The sequence below is a fragment of the Chroicocephalus ridibundus genome, chromosome 8 (genome assembly GCF_963924245.1).
Source record: "Chroicocephalus ridibundus chromosome 8, bChrRid1.1, whole genome shotgun sequence".
NCBI classification, from domain to species: Eukaryota; Metazoa; Chordata; class Aves; order Charadriiformes; family Laridae; genus Chroicocephalus; species Chroicocephalus ridibundus.
Window position 1 is genome coordinate 6344105 of NC_086291.1, and position 17535 is coordinate 6361639.

Consider the following 17535-nt stretch of genomic DNA (forward strand, 5'->3'; position numbering starts at 1 on the left):
CACCCTGCTGGCCACGCTTCTTTGGATGCAGCCCAGGATGCGGTTGGCTTTCTGGGCTGCAAGCACACATTGCCTGCTCATGCTGAGCTTCTCATCCACGAGCACCCCCAAGTCCTTCTCCTCAGGGCTGCTCTCAGTCCATTCTCTGCCCAGCCTGTATTTGTGCCTGGGATTTCCCCAACCCAGGTGCAGGACCTTTCACCTGGCCTTGTTGAACTTCATGATGTTTGCACAGGCCCACCTCTCCAGCCTGTCCAGGTCCCTCTGGATGGCATCCCTTCCCTCCAGCACGTTGACTGCACCACACAACTTGGTGTCGTCGGCACGCTTGCTTTCCCCTCAGTCACGCTCTCCCTCCCCGCGGGACTGTGTAACATTTCCCCTTGTCTCTCAGGCGGGCGCTGAGGGGCCCTGCTGGGGCTCTGCCACCGCGCTGGGACCCCCATTCCCCTCAGGCCGCCATGGCCGCCCCAGCGGCGGCGCGGGGGACGCCGGGCCTTGTAGTCCTCCCGCGCCCGCGACGCGTCACTTCCGTCCAAGGGGCGGGGAAAGCGGGTCCGAGCGCCTCCCATTGGCTGTTGTCCCTCGCACCTTCCGGCGGAAGTGGCGTGCGGCCGGCGGGGGTGGCCATTGAGCGGCGGAGACTTTGAACGGCCGGCGCGGGCGGCCGGGCCGCGGCCATGGAGGCAGAGGCGGGCCGGCGGCGGGCGCTGCTGCGCCAGGTGAGTGCGGGGCCTGAGGGGAGGCGGCGGTTCCCGTCCCCCGCGGCCCCTCACGCTCTGCTTCCCTCAGGTGCTGGGCTGGAGGGTGGCGGCCGCCGTCGCCTGGTCCGTGTTGCTGCTGCCCGTCTGCACCGCGGCCTTCGTCGTCTTCAGCGGCATCGACCCCTTCCACCCGGTGCGCTGGATCTCCAGTAGGTGCTTTGTCCCCCCCGAGGCGGCGGTCGGGGCCGGGGCCGGGGGCGGGCGCGGGATCCGTGGAAGGCGGCGGGCACCGCGCTGTGAGCTGCGGCCGCGGGGAGCGGGGCAGCTGGGGGTGGTCTGTAAGCTACAAAATGTCAGTTTCTGTCTTGGTTATAACCATAATTCCCTCGAGGTAGAAACAGCTGTTGCAAGCTCATGTAAGTGAGTATATCCTTCAGAGAAAAAAAATTAAGCGACTTAGTTCTCTGTTTTTGGTACTTGGACACGCTTCCCCTTCCTGCCCCATGCAGCTGCTGTTTGCATAAAGAGCTTAAGTTTCCTCTAGCTTTGGTGCGTTGAATCACAAGTGAAATTCCTGAAACAGCTGCACTGCGTGGTGAACATCACTTTCACTCGAGTGCACACACAGAAAACTGAGAGATGTTTAGAGGAAAGCTGGATACCTGGAGTCATTCCGCTGCTCCAGGCAGCGAGACTTGATTTCTTTCCCCCTCTGATTTGTTCTTTTGGGCTTTTGTATTTTCAAAAGCAATTTACTTTGTAAGGACTTTCTTACCTTTTAAGTGTGGCTGTATGGTTGTAGCTTTTATTAAGTGAAGGGAAGCTGTGTTAGTTGAGCCATAATTTAATTAACTTTGAAAGATTATTATTTGAAAAACAAAATTCTGACTGTTCACTTATGAGAAAACCAGTTATAAGGGTGTTAAATAGTTTCCGTGACATTTAAATATGCTTTTATGCAGAAATGTTGTGTAGCTGGGCAGATCTGGTGAGAGATTAGAGTCCATTGAACATTACTCCCCTTTATGCACTTAGTGCATTACTGCTCACTGCTTAAGTGTTCTTTTCTGTTACTTGATGCTGTTGTGTTACTGCAATCTTCTGAGCAATAATATATTTTTTTTATTTTAGATTCTCTCAATGATTTATATACTTCCTATGTCATCTTTTGTATCCTCCTTATGTCTGTGGTGATAGTAGTAATAAGCGTCTTCAACGTTGAATTTTATGCAGGTGGGTTATGTAAACTGCTGTGATACCTGAATTAAGTAGGATGGCCATTTAAAGAGATTTGTATTTTCATTCAGTGTACTTGACGTTGGTAGATTTCCTTTTAAATTAATATAGACAAGACACAAAGCTTGTTTTTAAGTAAATCATTCCATATTCCTGCTTGCTTCTTGGCTGAGACTCTCTTAGCTGAGACACTTCGTTGATTTCTTTGTTATCTAGTGACTGATTCCAACTATGAGAAGTTCTTTAATGACAATGGCTTTTTTTTCCCCTCTAATAAAGGGTTTTGTTAATAAGAAATGAAAATTCACTTTTGGCTTTTATTTGCAGTTGTGCCATCGATACCATGCTCTCGCTTAGCACTGATAGGAAAAATTATTCACCCTCGGCAAGTTATCCATTCGGTTGTTCATGCTGTAATGGGAATGTTGGTTGCTTGGTGTGCTACAGTTATGACAAAAGGGAAGTTCCAGTTTCTTGCTGTGCCCTGCACGCCTTCAGAAAGGTAATTATTTGTGTGTGTCAAAGGTAAATTATGCAAAGAACTTCTAGCGTAAAATGTATTTACTGATGGCTTCTTTCAAACAAAAGACTATAACTTGGGTACTATCAAAAATAAGCAATTATATCTTGATATCCTTTAGTAAAGGATAGGAAATAGCATCCTTTGTAAATGTTAGAAAGCACAGAGAAATAACTGGGCTTGAAACTAAATAGCCAGCATTCTTAATGGAAAGTTGAATGATGACAAATTGGTTGAACTAGGTTTTGGTCTTCTGGTTAACGTGACATACTTCATAAATATCAGAAGCATCTTCATGTATAAACTGCAAAAACAGGTGCTGGGATTCCTACTTTAGTAAAGACTTATTGAGATATCATCATATGTACTGATCAGGAAAGTAAAATCAAACTTCTGATTTGAACTTCTGAAGGCTAGAATGACTTTATTAATTTTTTTTTTTAACTCAGAATTAATTCTAGGTTTTCTATTTTAGCCTAGTTGATGCTGTTCCTCAGATGTGCCTAAATGAATATCACCTCTTTTTTCTACTTTCGGGAGCTTTCCTGGGATCCAGTTATAGTCTTTCTTATCTTATAAACAATATGAATTATTTGCCATTTCCAATCATACAGGTAAGAGGTTTAACATCTTTGCAGAAAGACATGTCTAAGTAAACCAAAAAAGCCTTGATTGTTTAGATTTTTGAACGTGGCAGTAGCAGCTGTCTGTTGGCGTGCCTTCTCTAACAGATGAAGCGTACACTCAGGTTTAAATGGCTGTACTGCTCATCTTCCTCCTTCCTGCTCAGCCCCTTTCAAATGAACACAGAAATCCAGAGATCCAAAATTTATGCCCCTCTGATGCACGTTAGAAGCTTTTCTGTGCAGAAAGTGAACTACAGGAAAGAAACAATATCCACAAACTGAACTGACAACATGGGTCACCTAAAAGCTCAAAATCCTGAGCAGAAAAAAAGCACATTATCAACTGTGACTGGGTACCAGATAGTGATCTTCATATCTTTAAGCAACCAGAATCTTGCTTAAAGCTCAACATCCAAAGCTTGTTCATGTGAAATTCCATTAATTCCTTTGGAGGGGCTCTAGCAGTTCTACAGAAATCTGTCCCAATGTGAAATGATGAATGGCTTGTGAAACATCGTCTTACAAATACATCTTCTGTTGCTGTAGCCTTACAGCAGCTGTTAACTCTGCATGATTCCCGGATTTACAAAGTCAGGAAAGAGGCTGGCAGAAAGACACCAGGAAAATAAATAGTAGGTGTAATGTGGAATTGCCTTAAACTATTTTTTTTAATTCATCTAGACTTCAGGTTTTCAAGTACCTTGTCCGTTTTTTATTTTTCACCATTTCATTGATATGTTCTGTGTGCAGAATACTAAACTAGTTTTTTGTTTGTTTTTAGCAATACAAGTGCTTACGTTTCAGAAGGTCTTTGCCTCTCCTTGTTAAACACAGTTGTGTGGAATCGCTATATTTCGTTAGAAACTTCTGTGTTGCATATTACTTTTTTGGTAAGGGTTCCTGAAATTCTTTTTTTTTTAAATTCCTGTATTTTGAAAACTTTATCTTTAATCAGTCAGGCCTGTTATGCTATTTTTCAGCCCTCCAGGTAACTTGCTAAAGGCTTGTAGGCTTGTTTAAATAAATAAATGAAGAGATCTAACACTTCTCCAAAACAGTAAGAAAAGACATGGGGTTTGTACAGCGATATTTGTAGGATGGCAGTTCTTACAGCCTCACAGAAGCTTGTTTAGCATATGAGAACTGTCTCTTCTACAAAGAGATTAATGCTTTCTATATGAATTTATTGTCTAGCTGATAGCATTCTCAGAAGGTGACAGTATTCTAAGGAGAAGGGAGTGGGGAACTATAGTTTTCTAACCTGAGGTCTGTTTCGTCACTGTACCAAAACACAGACTGTTGTCTCGGGTGATCTCTTCTGTGCAGGAAATCTTGGTGCAGGCAGCTGTCAAATAACTTGCATGGAAGAGGAGCTGCCAAATTGTAATCAGCTGGTGATTTACAGGTGTACATTTAAAAGCTTGGTGCTTTGGGCCACTGTTTTGTGGCAAAAAGAATAAAAATCTGAAAACAATAAAAAAAAAATCATTTGTTTTAGTCTGTAGTTTACATTCCCGTTTTTCTTTAAATGTTCCCAAATATTTGCTGGGAAGCTAGCAATAAAACATTAGGTCTACATCTCTAAATGTATACTTGCTGGCCTGAAGGCTTTTTTTCCTTCTCTTGTTTCTGTTTCTTAAAAAAAAACCACAACAAAACAAACCCAAAGGCAGATTGTTTCCTGGTGTGCTCATGTTACAAGACCAGTCTCTTGTCTCTATATGCGCTTTCTACTTCTGTCGTCTTTTTGGCATGTTGCATATGTGTTTTGCAGTGCTGTAGCTGTTTCAGTGTTTCTTTTTGATCCCCTAGGTTACATCCCAAAGGTATGGATAAGTACCACAATGGATCTTCAGGTAGACAGGTGGGTTGTACGTTGCGCTGATGAAAACTTGCAGGAGAATATTGACAACAGCTCCCTTTGCTAAAGAAGTCCAGCTCCGCAGCTGGCTGTGTGTGTCTAGTAGGACTCGGGTCCTTGTGTCCCCACACAGAACGTGGGGAGCAGTTGGTGCTTCTGAGATGGATCCAAAAGGAACCAACATCCCCTTGTAGGAACCGTCTTGTAGATAGTCATTGAGAAATCCTGTTTCCTTCATCTCTGTAAGTCTCTAAAATATTAGAAAGGCAAATCTCTCCAAATCGAGTGTGTGTTTTATCTGCTTTTGTGTCATTCTAGGGGGACATAGCTTTGTTTTTATACGACTGCCGTTTGTTTTAAAATAGAGAAATTGGACTCTTAATTACTGTAATTACTTAAAACTCTAATTATTGTTATTTATTTCATACTTATTTTCTTTTCCTTAATTTCCTTAATTTTTCTTAAGTTCATTTAATGACAGTTACTGAAAAATTAAAGAAATGGTATCTCAAACACCTTTAAGAAGTGTTTTTGCAAAAAAAGAATGCAACTTTATTCTTGCAATTATTGCTCCTGTTACAGCTTAGTATAGACATCTTCCATAATAAAAATACTTATATCTTCTTGGTTGGTTTATCTGCAGTAAATTGCATCCTCTTGACACTCTGACTGGCCTATTGGATCTCTCCTTGTTTTACCATGCCTGGTTATGCGGCGTATTTCTTCTGATTACCTGGTACATCGCGTGGTTACTCTTCAAAATCTATGCTACAGAGGTTAGTACTTGGTGTCAGTGCTGAAGATGTAACATCAGTGTTTCACAGACACTACTTTCTTTTCAAAAGCAGTTTTACTAGGAAATAACATATTACGAATTCTTGAATTTTCGAAGCACGCACCCCAGGTAATACCTGATAACTGAACAGCTGAGAGAGGCCTTGAGTGTTAACTGACCTTCCCCTTTTCTCCCTATAGCACAAGCCTATGCTGCTTACAAAATTAACAGGGTTTACAGCAGTGCTTTGTTATTTCCACCTCCTCCTTATACTCTACTTCTGTTTCGACGTCCCCCTTCTCCTGTTCATGTTTGATGCTAAATCCGTGCAGATGTTGTTGGGGCCACCCTAACAAAGAACCACTTTGTGCTTCGTGGAGTCTGCACCGCGTTCCTGGTCCTCTTTAGGTGTAAAGACAGATGAGCCAGTGCAGGGCCCGTATGTGTCTGGCAGAGCTTACTAATGGTCTCTGCGTGTGTTTCCATGCAGTGGTTTTGTATTTGTGTGCGAGGCTAGCTAAACAGCTACAGGTTACATGGGAAGAGAACATCCAGAAACTACATAGCTCTCAATGCAATTTTACGGTAGGAAAGAGAACCAAATGTTGTCCGTTTTCTGCGAGCTAAGCTCTAGAAATCTCAAAGCAAACCATCAAAGTACACAGTTGTTCAAAGCAGAAACATGTTAATCTAATTCAGGCTGCAGTATTAAAATAGACTTCGAGTAATCTCGGGAATTAAGACACTTATGCCTTTTCATTAAGTCATAAATTTACAAATTAATACAGCTAAAAAAAGACCGTTTAAATATATAATGAATTATATTAGAATAAATGTGAGACCATGATTGAAGAGGAAAAAAAAGAAGTCTTGCCAAAAAAAAATTGGAGACTTGATCTGTGACTAATCCAGATATTTCTTTGTAAGAATACAGAGGAAAAAATTGTTCATCTAACTTGATTTTAAAAAACAAAACAAAACATGACTGCAGGTTAGTGGGGGGAAAAGCGATGTTTAAATCCTGGACCAAAGTAATGATGCAAAACACTTATGGGATGAAATGGCATGCAGTGCTTGTTGGAGTGTTGGCTTTAATTAAAAAGATCTAGTTGTGGCTGCATGGAGAAAAGACTAACAATGAGTGAAACAAAACTGATGTAATTATGTGTCAGAATCTGCGGGCGGCTCCAACAACAGTTATGAGGTGTGAACAACCTTTTTTAAAGGACAGTAGTTGCAGCACCAGGGAACGCTGCCTGTCAGTGGCTGTAACTGTTGTATTGCTTATAAAACTCTGGAAGGCAAAAGAAACATCCAGCTGTGAAGGACCTTTTGACTTGATAAACAAACAAAAGATTTGTTTATCCACATAATTTTGTTTTTTTAAGAGCTAAAAAACTTCCGAAGCTGTTTGTAAATAATTGCATAAAAAAGCCAGGAAAGAAATTAGTTCACATGAAGTCACTTTACTAACACTTTGGAAGCAATTGCTACCTCAAATTTCAATTTTGAAGTTGGAAACAGGAAAATAAAGCTGTGATATGTAAAATGAGTGCAGTAACACAAAACTAACAGGTAATCTGTGCCAAACTGATCCATGTTAAATAAATAATGTTAAAAATGTGATGTTTGATACAATTTAAAAACTGCTATTTCCATTTTAAATGTAGCTACAAGAACAGAATTTCTATTAAAAACACAGAATATGAATATGAAGAATTCATTAGTTTATCAGTGAAACGGTGCAAAAGAAAAATTAAACAAATCTTTTATTATTTGGTAAAAGAACCCTCAGTTCTTGACCAGAGTGGTTACACTCTTAAAGATAGACATTATAGTTTAAATTTCAGTCTTGTTTCTGAATGTGTTGTCACTAATTTTTCCCCTGGGTGTGTAGTTAGAGGGATTTCTTGTCATAATGATATGATGCCTCTAGCTGTGAATTAAATTGGTACATGGAAGGTAAAGATACCTGATTTTTCTAAGGTTTCTCGGTTTTAAATGTAAGGAGTCAAGTCTTTTTGTTTTTATCTTGGAAATTCAGGCAAATTTACAGTGAGTTGAAACAACGGGATATACACTTTTGTAGTTCGTCATTCATCTGACAAGTAACAGCTCGGGCTTGGCCTTTCGTAAGGTTTTCTTTTGTTTTGCTCTGTGTAACTCAATTTCTGATGTTTATATTTAGACTCATCATTTTCCTGTCCAGCCGACTTTTCCTGAGGAGACAGACCAGTGCCTGCCGAAAATCTTAAGCAGCAATCCTCCCCTCATTATAAAGGTAATGGAATTCCCACCATCTTCCCAGCTAGGTGTGTGCTCAGGTGGTTTCTTGAAGTGTGCATTTAGATCTTCTAGATACCAGTTATTTTAACTCAGGTGCTAGTTCTTTAAAAAGCTGCCTGGGAACACTGGAGGAGGCATTACACTTAATGGTGAAAATTTGTTTAGTAGTGACATCTGCTGGTGCTCACTGCACTGTTACTTAAGCTGAAGACAGACTCAGTTAGTTAGACCTAAGGTCTGTTTGTCTGCAGCATAAGTATATTAACATGTACTGATGCAAAAACAAAAGGCTAGTGACAGTTGGGGGTTGTTGTTTTTTTTTTTTTTAATTCTTTCAGCTTTAAATCTTGCCAGATAAGCAGGTGTGTTGTCAAACCTTTGTACACAATTAATACTTTGCCCCTGCTACTTGTATTTGAGTTCTTAAGTGTGTGTTCGCTCTTGAAATTAAAAAAAATATTTCAATTTTTACGTTGGAAGTTGGGTTTCTTTTTTTTTTTTTAAAGACAATACTAAAAAGCTACTTAAAATCTGTGAGTAAAGGAGTAATTTTGGTCTGACTATGGTAATCATTAATGGGATTTACTGATTATAATACTTAGAAATTGGAGACCTCATATAGTATTATGTAAATAAAGATAAGAATATTCTGCACATACAAAATCCACTTTTACTGATTTTACAGATCTGATAAGACTGGAGATACAATAGGCTCTAATCCATTTGAATCCTTTTTTAAGCTTTGCTGCGTTATCAAAGGATGGGCGAGGAAGGGTCGAGCACAGCACTGTTAAAAGGAGACGAAGTCTAATTTATGATCCCAGCTGTTACTAAAGTGTCTAATCTATAATTGGGTCTTGCACAGTGTAAGAAATCTGGTTATTTTTGGTTTGCCACATTAACTATTTAATCGCATGAAAAAGCAGTATTAGGTCTGGTACTGTACAGCACACTGTGGAGTTGAGCTCTGGCTTATAGAAACAGTTCTTTCCTGAGATTTTTTTGCGTCTTAGGCTCTTTGTCTGAGCTGTTAGCTGTTAAGATAAAAAATAGCGTTAGATCTTCTTTAACTCCAGAGAAATGACATATTAGTAAAGTTCTCGGAAGCTCTTACTAACTCAGCAGCGCCATCCAGAGTGGTTCTAGGGATGTGCGCAGTCGTTTGCCTGCTTGCTTTTTCTGTTTTGTGGCTGGTGTTAGTCGGTGTGAACTCATTCTTTGTTAGGGATTGCTTTTGTATGGATAACTACATTTTTTTAAGGAAACATATTGGACTTTGCATGCCCTAAAACATTTTCCTTTCTTTGTAGTTTTTAGCCTTACAAGACTTGATGTTACTTTCCCAGTATTCTCCTGTTCGACGACAGGAAGTCTTTAGCCTTAGTCAGCCAGGTAATTATAAAAAATATTTTATGTTGATTCTTTGTCTTTTTTTTTTTTTTTAAAACTGTTAGTCAAATGCTTTTAGACTGTACTTCATGCTGCGAGGTATGCTATCTAAGCCAGGGAGCTTCGTCCCTATGATGCCTTTTTCCAAAAGGATGCGTAATTATCTATATTCATATTGTTTCATCTACTAAACTCAAGAAATTCTGGTGCCTGTTTCTTGATTTAAATGGCAGCCATGAGGAAACACAGGTCTCGGGATACTGAAAGCAGGGTCCTCTTGATGCCACCAGTCAAATAGTCTGAAGTGAATAACCTAACAGATGTGTATGAAAGCCTAATGCTCAGATGTGAATGAGGTGAAATCAAGCATAAATGGTGAGTCACCACTAGAGTAGTGAAAGCAAACAATGGCTATAATTTCAATTAGTATTCAAGCCTCTTTCTATATACAAAGATATGGCAGAGAAGGTAAATTAAAACTGCGTCAAAGCCTCCGGGAACTTTTTGTTACACCTCATCAGGAATTCCAGTGTTTGTACTACTTCAAAATTGTTTACCATCACCATTGATATTGCTTTGTTCGTTTTAGTTGTTTAGTGATTTCAGATCTGATGGGCCGAGCTGCCTGTGTTTCCCGCTCGCTTAGCGGGTTTTACTGCAGTCTTTTTAGAGTTAGCCACTGGCAGAAGGGTAGAGTCTGTCTGTGTTTTCATCTTCCCCTCAATACAAATTTATTGTCACAGTGAAAATGCACTCTGTCTTTTTAGAAATACTATAATCTCTGAGCCTTGTGCTGAGAGCACACGGGCACTGTCAGGATAGATCCAGGGATGAGCATCTGGGTTAAACATACCTATAGCATTTCCTTTTGTGTGTGCGTACTGCTAGGTGGGCACCCGCACAACTGGACTGCGATATCAAGGGAGTGTTTGAGTCTTCTGAGTGATCTGACCAAGAGGCTGATCACACAGCAGGAAGCTGCAGCAGCAAATGGGAGAGCAAAGCAGCCGGCAGGAGAGCTGAAAGTATTTCCACAGACTCCAGGTATGCGAGGGAAACGCTCATAATAGTTTGTAAAGCATGAAAGTACCAATAGATTCCATAGGTACGTTAGTCTCAATTAAGTTGTATGGGGAAAATGAGTTATAGGGTTTTCTACAAATAAATGCAAACAAAAAGTCTCTCCCCGATTTAATTTTAGATATTCTTGTTGAAATAATCCCAAAATAACTAGAGAACTTGGAAAGATCATGTTTACTCAGTTTGTTTACTTTGCATGGTGTTATATTCAACACAATATTTTTTTCCGCACTTGCATGAACTAAAGTCTAATTAGTACAGTTTTAGTAAGTGGTCGAACCTAGCAGAGGGAGAATTTAAATCTTGCCAAGAGATGCTTTGTAATTTGCATAGCTGCTCTTATGATTAGTTTAAGATGGTAAAACAATTTTTTGTTGTCGGGGGGACTTTGAATATGTAGTATGTATTAGTATATTTGCTAATATGATATTAGTATATTCACTAATATCGCTGTAGAATTAGAATATCCAATCCGACTCCTGAGCGGTGTGCCGCCTGCAAGCATTTCGGGTGTTTTACGTGCCAGACGTAGGCATCATTCCTGGCAGCAGAGCTGTGTTAGCACGAGGGGTGCCGGGTAATTGAATCCCTTAGCAGTCAGTGCCTAGGATACAAGTGCCCTGGGAACAGCGGGGGACTGTTGGTATGTCAGAGGTGAATTTCTTCTAGTGCTGCTGTTCCTTGGATTCTGTGTCTTTTCTTACATACCAAGCAGAATCGGAAAGAATTGCCATTCTTCTATAGGTAGCCTTTTTCTAGTACTTAATCCTAAACACACACTTTATGTAGATACATACCAGGGCATAGTGATGCTAGCTAGCAAAAGGAGAAAAATAAATAAATCCATGGGGATCCTTCTCATCACTTGCTGTTCTTAAACTGATGAACTTTTAAAACACTTCATGCTCATGTGGATGCGTACTTCTTTGCAAAACCACAGTGGAAACAATGTCCTTTCGTAAAAGCTCTAATGACAAGCGAGGTTGTTGAAATAGCAATCAAATAACAAACCGGTCTTTTATTTCATGTGTGCCAGCCTGTTTGTCTTCACGCAGCGTGTTGTTTGTCACTAGGAGCTGTTGTGACAGAAGACGTGTCTTTCCAGTCACAGAGGTCTAATATTGTTCCCAGAGCCTCCATGTCTTCCCTGGTTAAATCATCCCTAACGCCTTTAAAGAGATCGCCTGGGTCTGATCTCGGTTCACCTTTCGGCTCACCTGCTTTAAATGGCAAGATGGGAATTCTAGATGTAAACTCTCCTTGGCATGGATCAGTCCAGAGTCCTCGTGTTATGAGAAGGCAACCAAAGCTGTGGACATCAGGTTCAGGTAAAGGTTTTTCCGCAGCGCTGTTTTTAGCCTTGTAGCCCTAAGTGTAGTAGGCATGTCAATAGAGATCTGTATCTTGAGGATTAAAGTGAGAGCAACCAGTTTTCTGAAGATGCTGTATTTCTCTTGTAGATCTGCAAGTGAATGGTTCCCACCACGAGTCCATCCCAGTGCTCTCTGCTGCGAGAGCTGGCAGTGAGGCAGTACAGCCAAGCTTTATTTACACATGGCTTCAGAACAAGCAAGAACAGGTAGAGTAAAAGCCGCAGTACAGATAGGTTATAGCAGTGTAGCTTAGGTGTTCTCTCTTTGGAAAAAACTTTCCATTTTTGTTAATTAATACTTCCTTCTCCAATTAGCACACATAACAAAAATCCTTCCACCCACCTCCAATCCCTTTACGCTGTGAAGAGATGATAGGGTTGAGGAGGGCCAACTGTTTAACTATTTTTAATCTTTTGTTTCTTTTCAGATAAAAAATTTTTTGTCCAAACGGGTGCTGATAATGTATTTCTTCAGCAAGGTAATCATGATCTTATGTTTTGTGACTGATCATAGACTAGAAGTGCATGAGCGTATGGGTTCTGCTGTGGCGCTCTGTACTTTTTGCATATAGTAACAGCTCTAACACCTTTCCTGTTAATTTAAGGTTTTCCATAAGTACAACTTTGTATTTACTATTAATTTCATAGCAGGAGTATCCCATACCTGCATAAAAAAGAATAATCATATTCGTTTAAATTCATCTGATTATAAACTGCATTTTGCTTGAAGCATCATGTACCAATAAAACACAACTGAAAACTTAAATGCAATTGTTTTGGTATACTAATTGTAACATGACATGGCTTCTAGTTAATTTTAAAATTCAGTTAACTGCTTTTTGCTAGATCCGTGTACCAAATAAACTCTTTATAGTTTTCCTTTGTGGGAGAAATGGTAGCTAGAACGTTGGGAATTTCTCCTTATGAGATACTGGTACAAATATTACTATTACTTTTGAGGTGAACTTGAACACTTAAATGAAACTTGCGTCGTGTTTACACAGAAAAACAGCTGGGTATTTCTCTTAGCATAATTGAACAACAGCTCAGTTATATTTTACAGAAGCATCCCCCTCTAATTTTGGACTTTGTTTTTCAGGGATTTAAATGTTTCCTGCAAGTAGAGATCATATTTTTATACGCAGTCTTTTCTGTGTATGTGATAATGGTTTACGCTTACATATACAGCAGTGTTTTCTGATCAGTTATAGACTGGAGCGGAGATGGAGGCAAGCAAGATCATTAAATGGGCATGGGGGAATTGTCTTGCCTATATAACTCTTGAAAACTAGTTAGCTAACTTATTTTTTTAAAATTCCCAGTCATAGCTATGGCTTTGTGGGCAGCTCCTGTCCAAAAAGAATTTTAGTTTCTTAAAAGATCTGATTTTTCTGAGTATTCCCTGAGATCTGTCAGCCTTGCAGGTCTTTTCTGAGGGGAGGGGGATGACCCCACCAAATGTGTAATACCTTAATTGAAACCTGTAATTTTGGTGATATTGTTTGTGAAGTGCACTCAGAATGCTTTGATTTCTTCTCAGCACCCCGAAGCCTCCATCCAAGCTGTCTTCTCTGATGCCCAAATGCACATCTGGGCTTTGGGAGGTAAGCAGCTTCTGTTCCCAGGCTACTACTAAAAGGATTCAATTCCAGGTTTCTGGGGCTTTAGAAATGCAATGGAAGAAAAATCTTTGAATCTATTTTGATAAAACCTGACTGCATTTCAGATACCAACATGAATAAAGGTTTAGTTCACTTGTTAGTTTTGAGATCCCATGCGAGATCTCTTAAGTTTATGTTCTGTAGAGGTTTGGTAGAGATTCCTAAACTTGATTTCTGTTGCTTCTCCCACGTGAAACCAGGTATCCCTTGTACATATTTTTTTTTTCAGTAATAGATTTATGATGTCTCTTTAAAATGGCTTTTCTGACTAAAAGCTCTGAGCCTTTCTCTGCTAATCACAGAGAGTTGAGGGAGGGAGGCACTCAGGTAGTGACCTAACAACTAAATGGAAAAAGATGGTCTGCAGAGAATTAAAAGAACAATGACAGCATGTGGTCGCACTGCGGGATTTTCTTGTTTGTTTCAAAGTCATGAGCAAATACCAGTATTGATGGAATCTTTTATTAGTTTTGACTCTGTAAAAGTTGATCCTTTTCCTAGGTTAGATTTTTTTATGGGCAGATATGTCAGACTGTCAGAGTGAAGGTGATGAGTTGGGATGTAGAGTCAGGATGGGAACCACACGTACAGTTTGCAGAAAAGCAGACGATACCATTCATGTCTTAACTAAGGGCAGAGGGCTAAGCTGTAATTCTTAAAAATATGATAAGTAAGTAAACTGTGAAGGGATTTAAAGCTAAATCAAGGTTTCCCTCAAAGTAGTAGAGCATTCTCCTTGTACAAGCTGAACAAAAAAAGTTAAGTGATCTAGAAATGTTTGTCTATAGCGAGAAGAACTGTGAAATAGGTCCTGTCTCTTGGTTGATGTCAGGTGCAGCTCTGATCCGAGCAGCGGAAAGAGGGAGCCAGTGCTTTTTTAAAATTCACACATACTCTCTCTTGCCTTGTCATCAACCTCAAACTCCTGTACACCTGTCAGACCAGGGACTGGTTCAGTCCTGAAGCAAGGCAAAGCTGAGGTAACTGTCACCTGGCTGTCCTGAAGAATTTCACTGCACTAGTAGAATCTTCAGGCAAACCATAATCTTTGGTAATGTTTCAGAAGCTGATAATTCAGTAATTACAGTAAATTACTTTTTTTTTTAAAGGTCTGTCTCATTTGGTAGCAGCCTCCTTTACTGAAGACCAATTTGGAGTTGTCCAAACGACACTGCCAGATATCCTGAATACTTTACTGACTCTTCAGGAGGTAAAAACTGTTAACTTGTCCTTACTCCAGAACAAATTTAGAAGAAGAGAAGGAGTTTTGTTAATATTATATTTTGACCTTGGTGACCAGTCATAACATTCAAGTTTGTAAATGGCTTTTCTTCTGCAGTTAATCTAAACAAAACAGCTAGTTGCCACTATCTCATTGTGAAACAGCTGAATAAAGACCTTGCTATAGTTTTTGAAAATGTAGACATAGAAAGTGTGTTTTTAATGGAATGTTTAATTTCTAAAAAAAACTTACTTTATGCTCAGTTCAAGACCTTATTTTGGGGATGCTGCACTTAAAATACTGTATTTTATGCATAGTTAGGACTTCATCTTTATTTGGCTGTACACCATTCCTCGTGAAACCTGGAGCACTTAGAGACATTGCAAATCACGGGAGATAAGATCTGTGTGGTGTTCCTTTGCGAATACTAAGTCACTCTCAACTTACTGATGTTTGTGTAATGTGTATTTGAAAAAAATCCAGATTTGTTTCCAAGGCTATGCGTGTCCTATTGACATAATCATTTTACACTGCCTTAATGGAGATTCTTGGAAAGAATTTAGAGGTTATTAAAGTTCTTCGGTGCAAGTCATCTATTCCAAGAACAGGCACCGCAGGGGGAGGAAGCCAATACCCTTGTTTCTGAAAGAAACAAGTCATAATACAGGACAGAAATGTATTTTTACTGCAGTGTGCGCTGTGCTTAGCATTTAAGACTCATTAACAGAGAGGTTTATTTCACAGAACTTAGTTCTGTGTTCACGTTGATGGCCAGGGAATGCAAGGTCAAGCTCAGTCTCCCAGTACATTTTTGTATGTCTTCGTGGAATTTCTGAACTCGCACTTTCTTTTTTTCTTTATTTGACATAAACATACTGCGAGTTACATTATGAAATAATTGAGCAGACGAAACAAGTTCATTTTTCTCATATGTGTTTCTCCATCAGGTTGTAGACAGGTATTTCAAACTGCCTCATGTTTCTAGCAAGACCCCCAGGATTTCAGGAAGTCTGGTGGACACATCCTACAAAACGCTACGATTTGCACTTAGAGCATCTCTGAAAACAGCACTATACCGGATAACTACCGTCTTTGGAGAACACTTAAAGTAAGAACTTTTTAATCATTGCTTGCTAAATTTGGTTTTAATTAATGTTATTGTAGGACCTGTGAAAAGGGAAGTTTGGGCAAAAATCCATTCAGGTCATTATTCATGGTATTTTAGTATTTTTTGATTTTGATTTTTTGATTTAAATTCTTGTATAGATATTTTCCCCTCCCCCTTAGACACACACACACCTTTCCCCCCCTCCCCGCTTAGAAACTTACTGTTCATAGATATCTGGGCGATTTTTCCTAGTGACTTTTCATGAAGTCTTTAGAAGCAGTCCATGAATACCACTCGTTTAATAAATCTTTGCTATTGAAAAGAAAGTAAACCAACTAGAGACAATTGTCTGTTCTGTAGGGAGAGAATCCTGAGAATCCTATGAACAGTCCAAGTAATCTAATTCCCTTGCTTCTTGGTTCTCTGATGGCTCTTTCCCAGTCGCAGCAGGCAGACTTTCGTTCTTGGCCTCTGCATATGTGGGACTGAACCTTCCTGCAGTATCTGCCCATCTCTCTCTGTGGAGATGAAATGTTACTCAGTTTGGAAGTGCTAGATATACAGGAGAGATCGTTTTAAGAGATTCTTTCTTACCTAAATCATGCATGCGAGTTAAACAATTGCTCGTGTGAGTTTAAAGGTGAGGAAATAGGCTAGGTTTCTAGGGTCAAGTGTCTTGGTAGTGGAAGCTGTTGAGGGTAAGAATTGACAATTTTAAGGGTTAATACGTTTTTTTGTCTCTTTCTTGGAATGTAGATTTTTGATACAGCTGGGTTTCCTAAAATTTAGCTCCAGTGTAATTGTTGATTTTGATGTATACTTAAGTTTGGTGTGGAGCTTTATTTTTTGTGGTGTGTTACATTTACTGTAAAATCTTATGTTCTGCATTTGTTGTTTTTAGTGCAGTGCAAGTGTCTACAGAACACAAAAAAAGACTTCAGCAATTCTTGGAATACAAAGAATAAAAAACGGATTCTGATGCAGCTATCATTTTTTTCCAACACTCTTGGTAAGAAGAAAGTGGGACTAATGAGCCTGTTTATCTTGGCTTTTTGGAAGAGCATATGGAAGTACAAGTCACAGAACAAAACTCTTAGAGCTGTAGAAGAGCTCTTCTGGGTTTGGATCGTCTTTTGTATAATAAAACTTTCTTAAAATTCATCTTGCCTCCTTTTAATATCACTTACAAATAAGAAAGTGTCAGTTCTTATTTTACGTAAGACTCTGACATTTGAGATTATCGGAGTTACTTTGCCACTCAGATCCCTCAGTGTTTTTCACGATGTATTCTTTCCTGACGCTTTTCTGTTAAAGGGCTGAGTAGAGATTTACATAGATACTTAGTGTGCCTAAGTGTTTCATAAATTTAGTTGATAACACTTTTAGTGCAGATGAAGTGTGTACTTTAAGAGTAGGGAACAGATGTGCCCAGGAATAAAACATGCTACTCTTCTACAAGATGGAAATATGCCTCAGAGTAAAATGGGTGTGCTGAAAGGCATTGTTACGACACAAATACAGCTTGAAAAGCTAGCAGCTTGCATTTTATCTTTAAGGTGACCCAGGAAACTAAGTGCTGATCTACGCTGAAGCATACAAGAAACGTTACTGTATTTAGGAAAACTCCCAAGTAACGATATTGTGAATTAAAGTTTAGATCAATGGCTTTCTCTTAAGGTGGATAGGAAGGATGTT

The 17535-nt window shown here is 39.7% G+C and overlaps 1 protein-coding gene across 2 annotated transcripts; it reads left to right on the forward strand.

Moving 5' to 3' along the window:
* Window positions 1-598: 598 nt before the first annotated feature.
* NDC1 (NDC1 transmembrane nucleoporin) lies at window positions 599-16991 on the forward strand. Of its 2 annotated transcripts, none has more exons than XM_063344942.1 (18): window positions 599-722; window positions 793-913; window positions 1836-1937; window positions 2268-2442; window positions 2936-3074; window positions 3868-3976; window positions 4899-4950; window positions 5591-5723; window positions 7911-8003; window positions 9319-9400; window positions 10286-10441; window positions 11533-11805; window positions 11938-12056; window positions 12278-12328; window positions 13390-13453; window positions 14620-14720; window positions 15680-15840; window positions 16742-16991. In XM_063344942.1, exons 1-18 carry the CDS (start codon window positions 681-683, stop codon window positions 16803-16805), a joined length of 2037 nt encoding a protein of 678 aa, XP_063201012.1. In that variant the 5' UTR covers window positions 599-680; the 3' UTR covers window positions 16806-16991. The 2 variants fall into 2 exon arrangements, with proteins under 2 accessions (XP_063201012.1, XP_063201013.1); XM_063344943.1 differs by having other exon boundaries at window positions 11551-11805.
* Window positions 16992-17535: the final 544 nt, after the last annotated feature.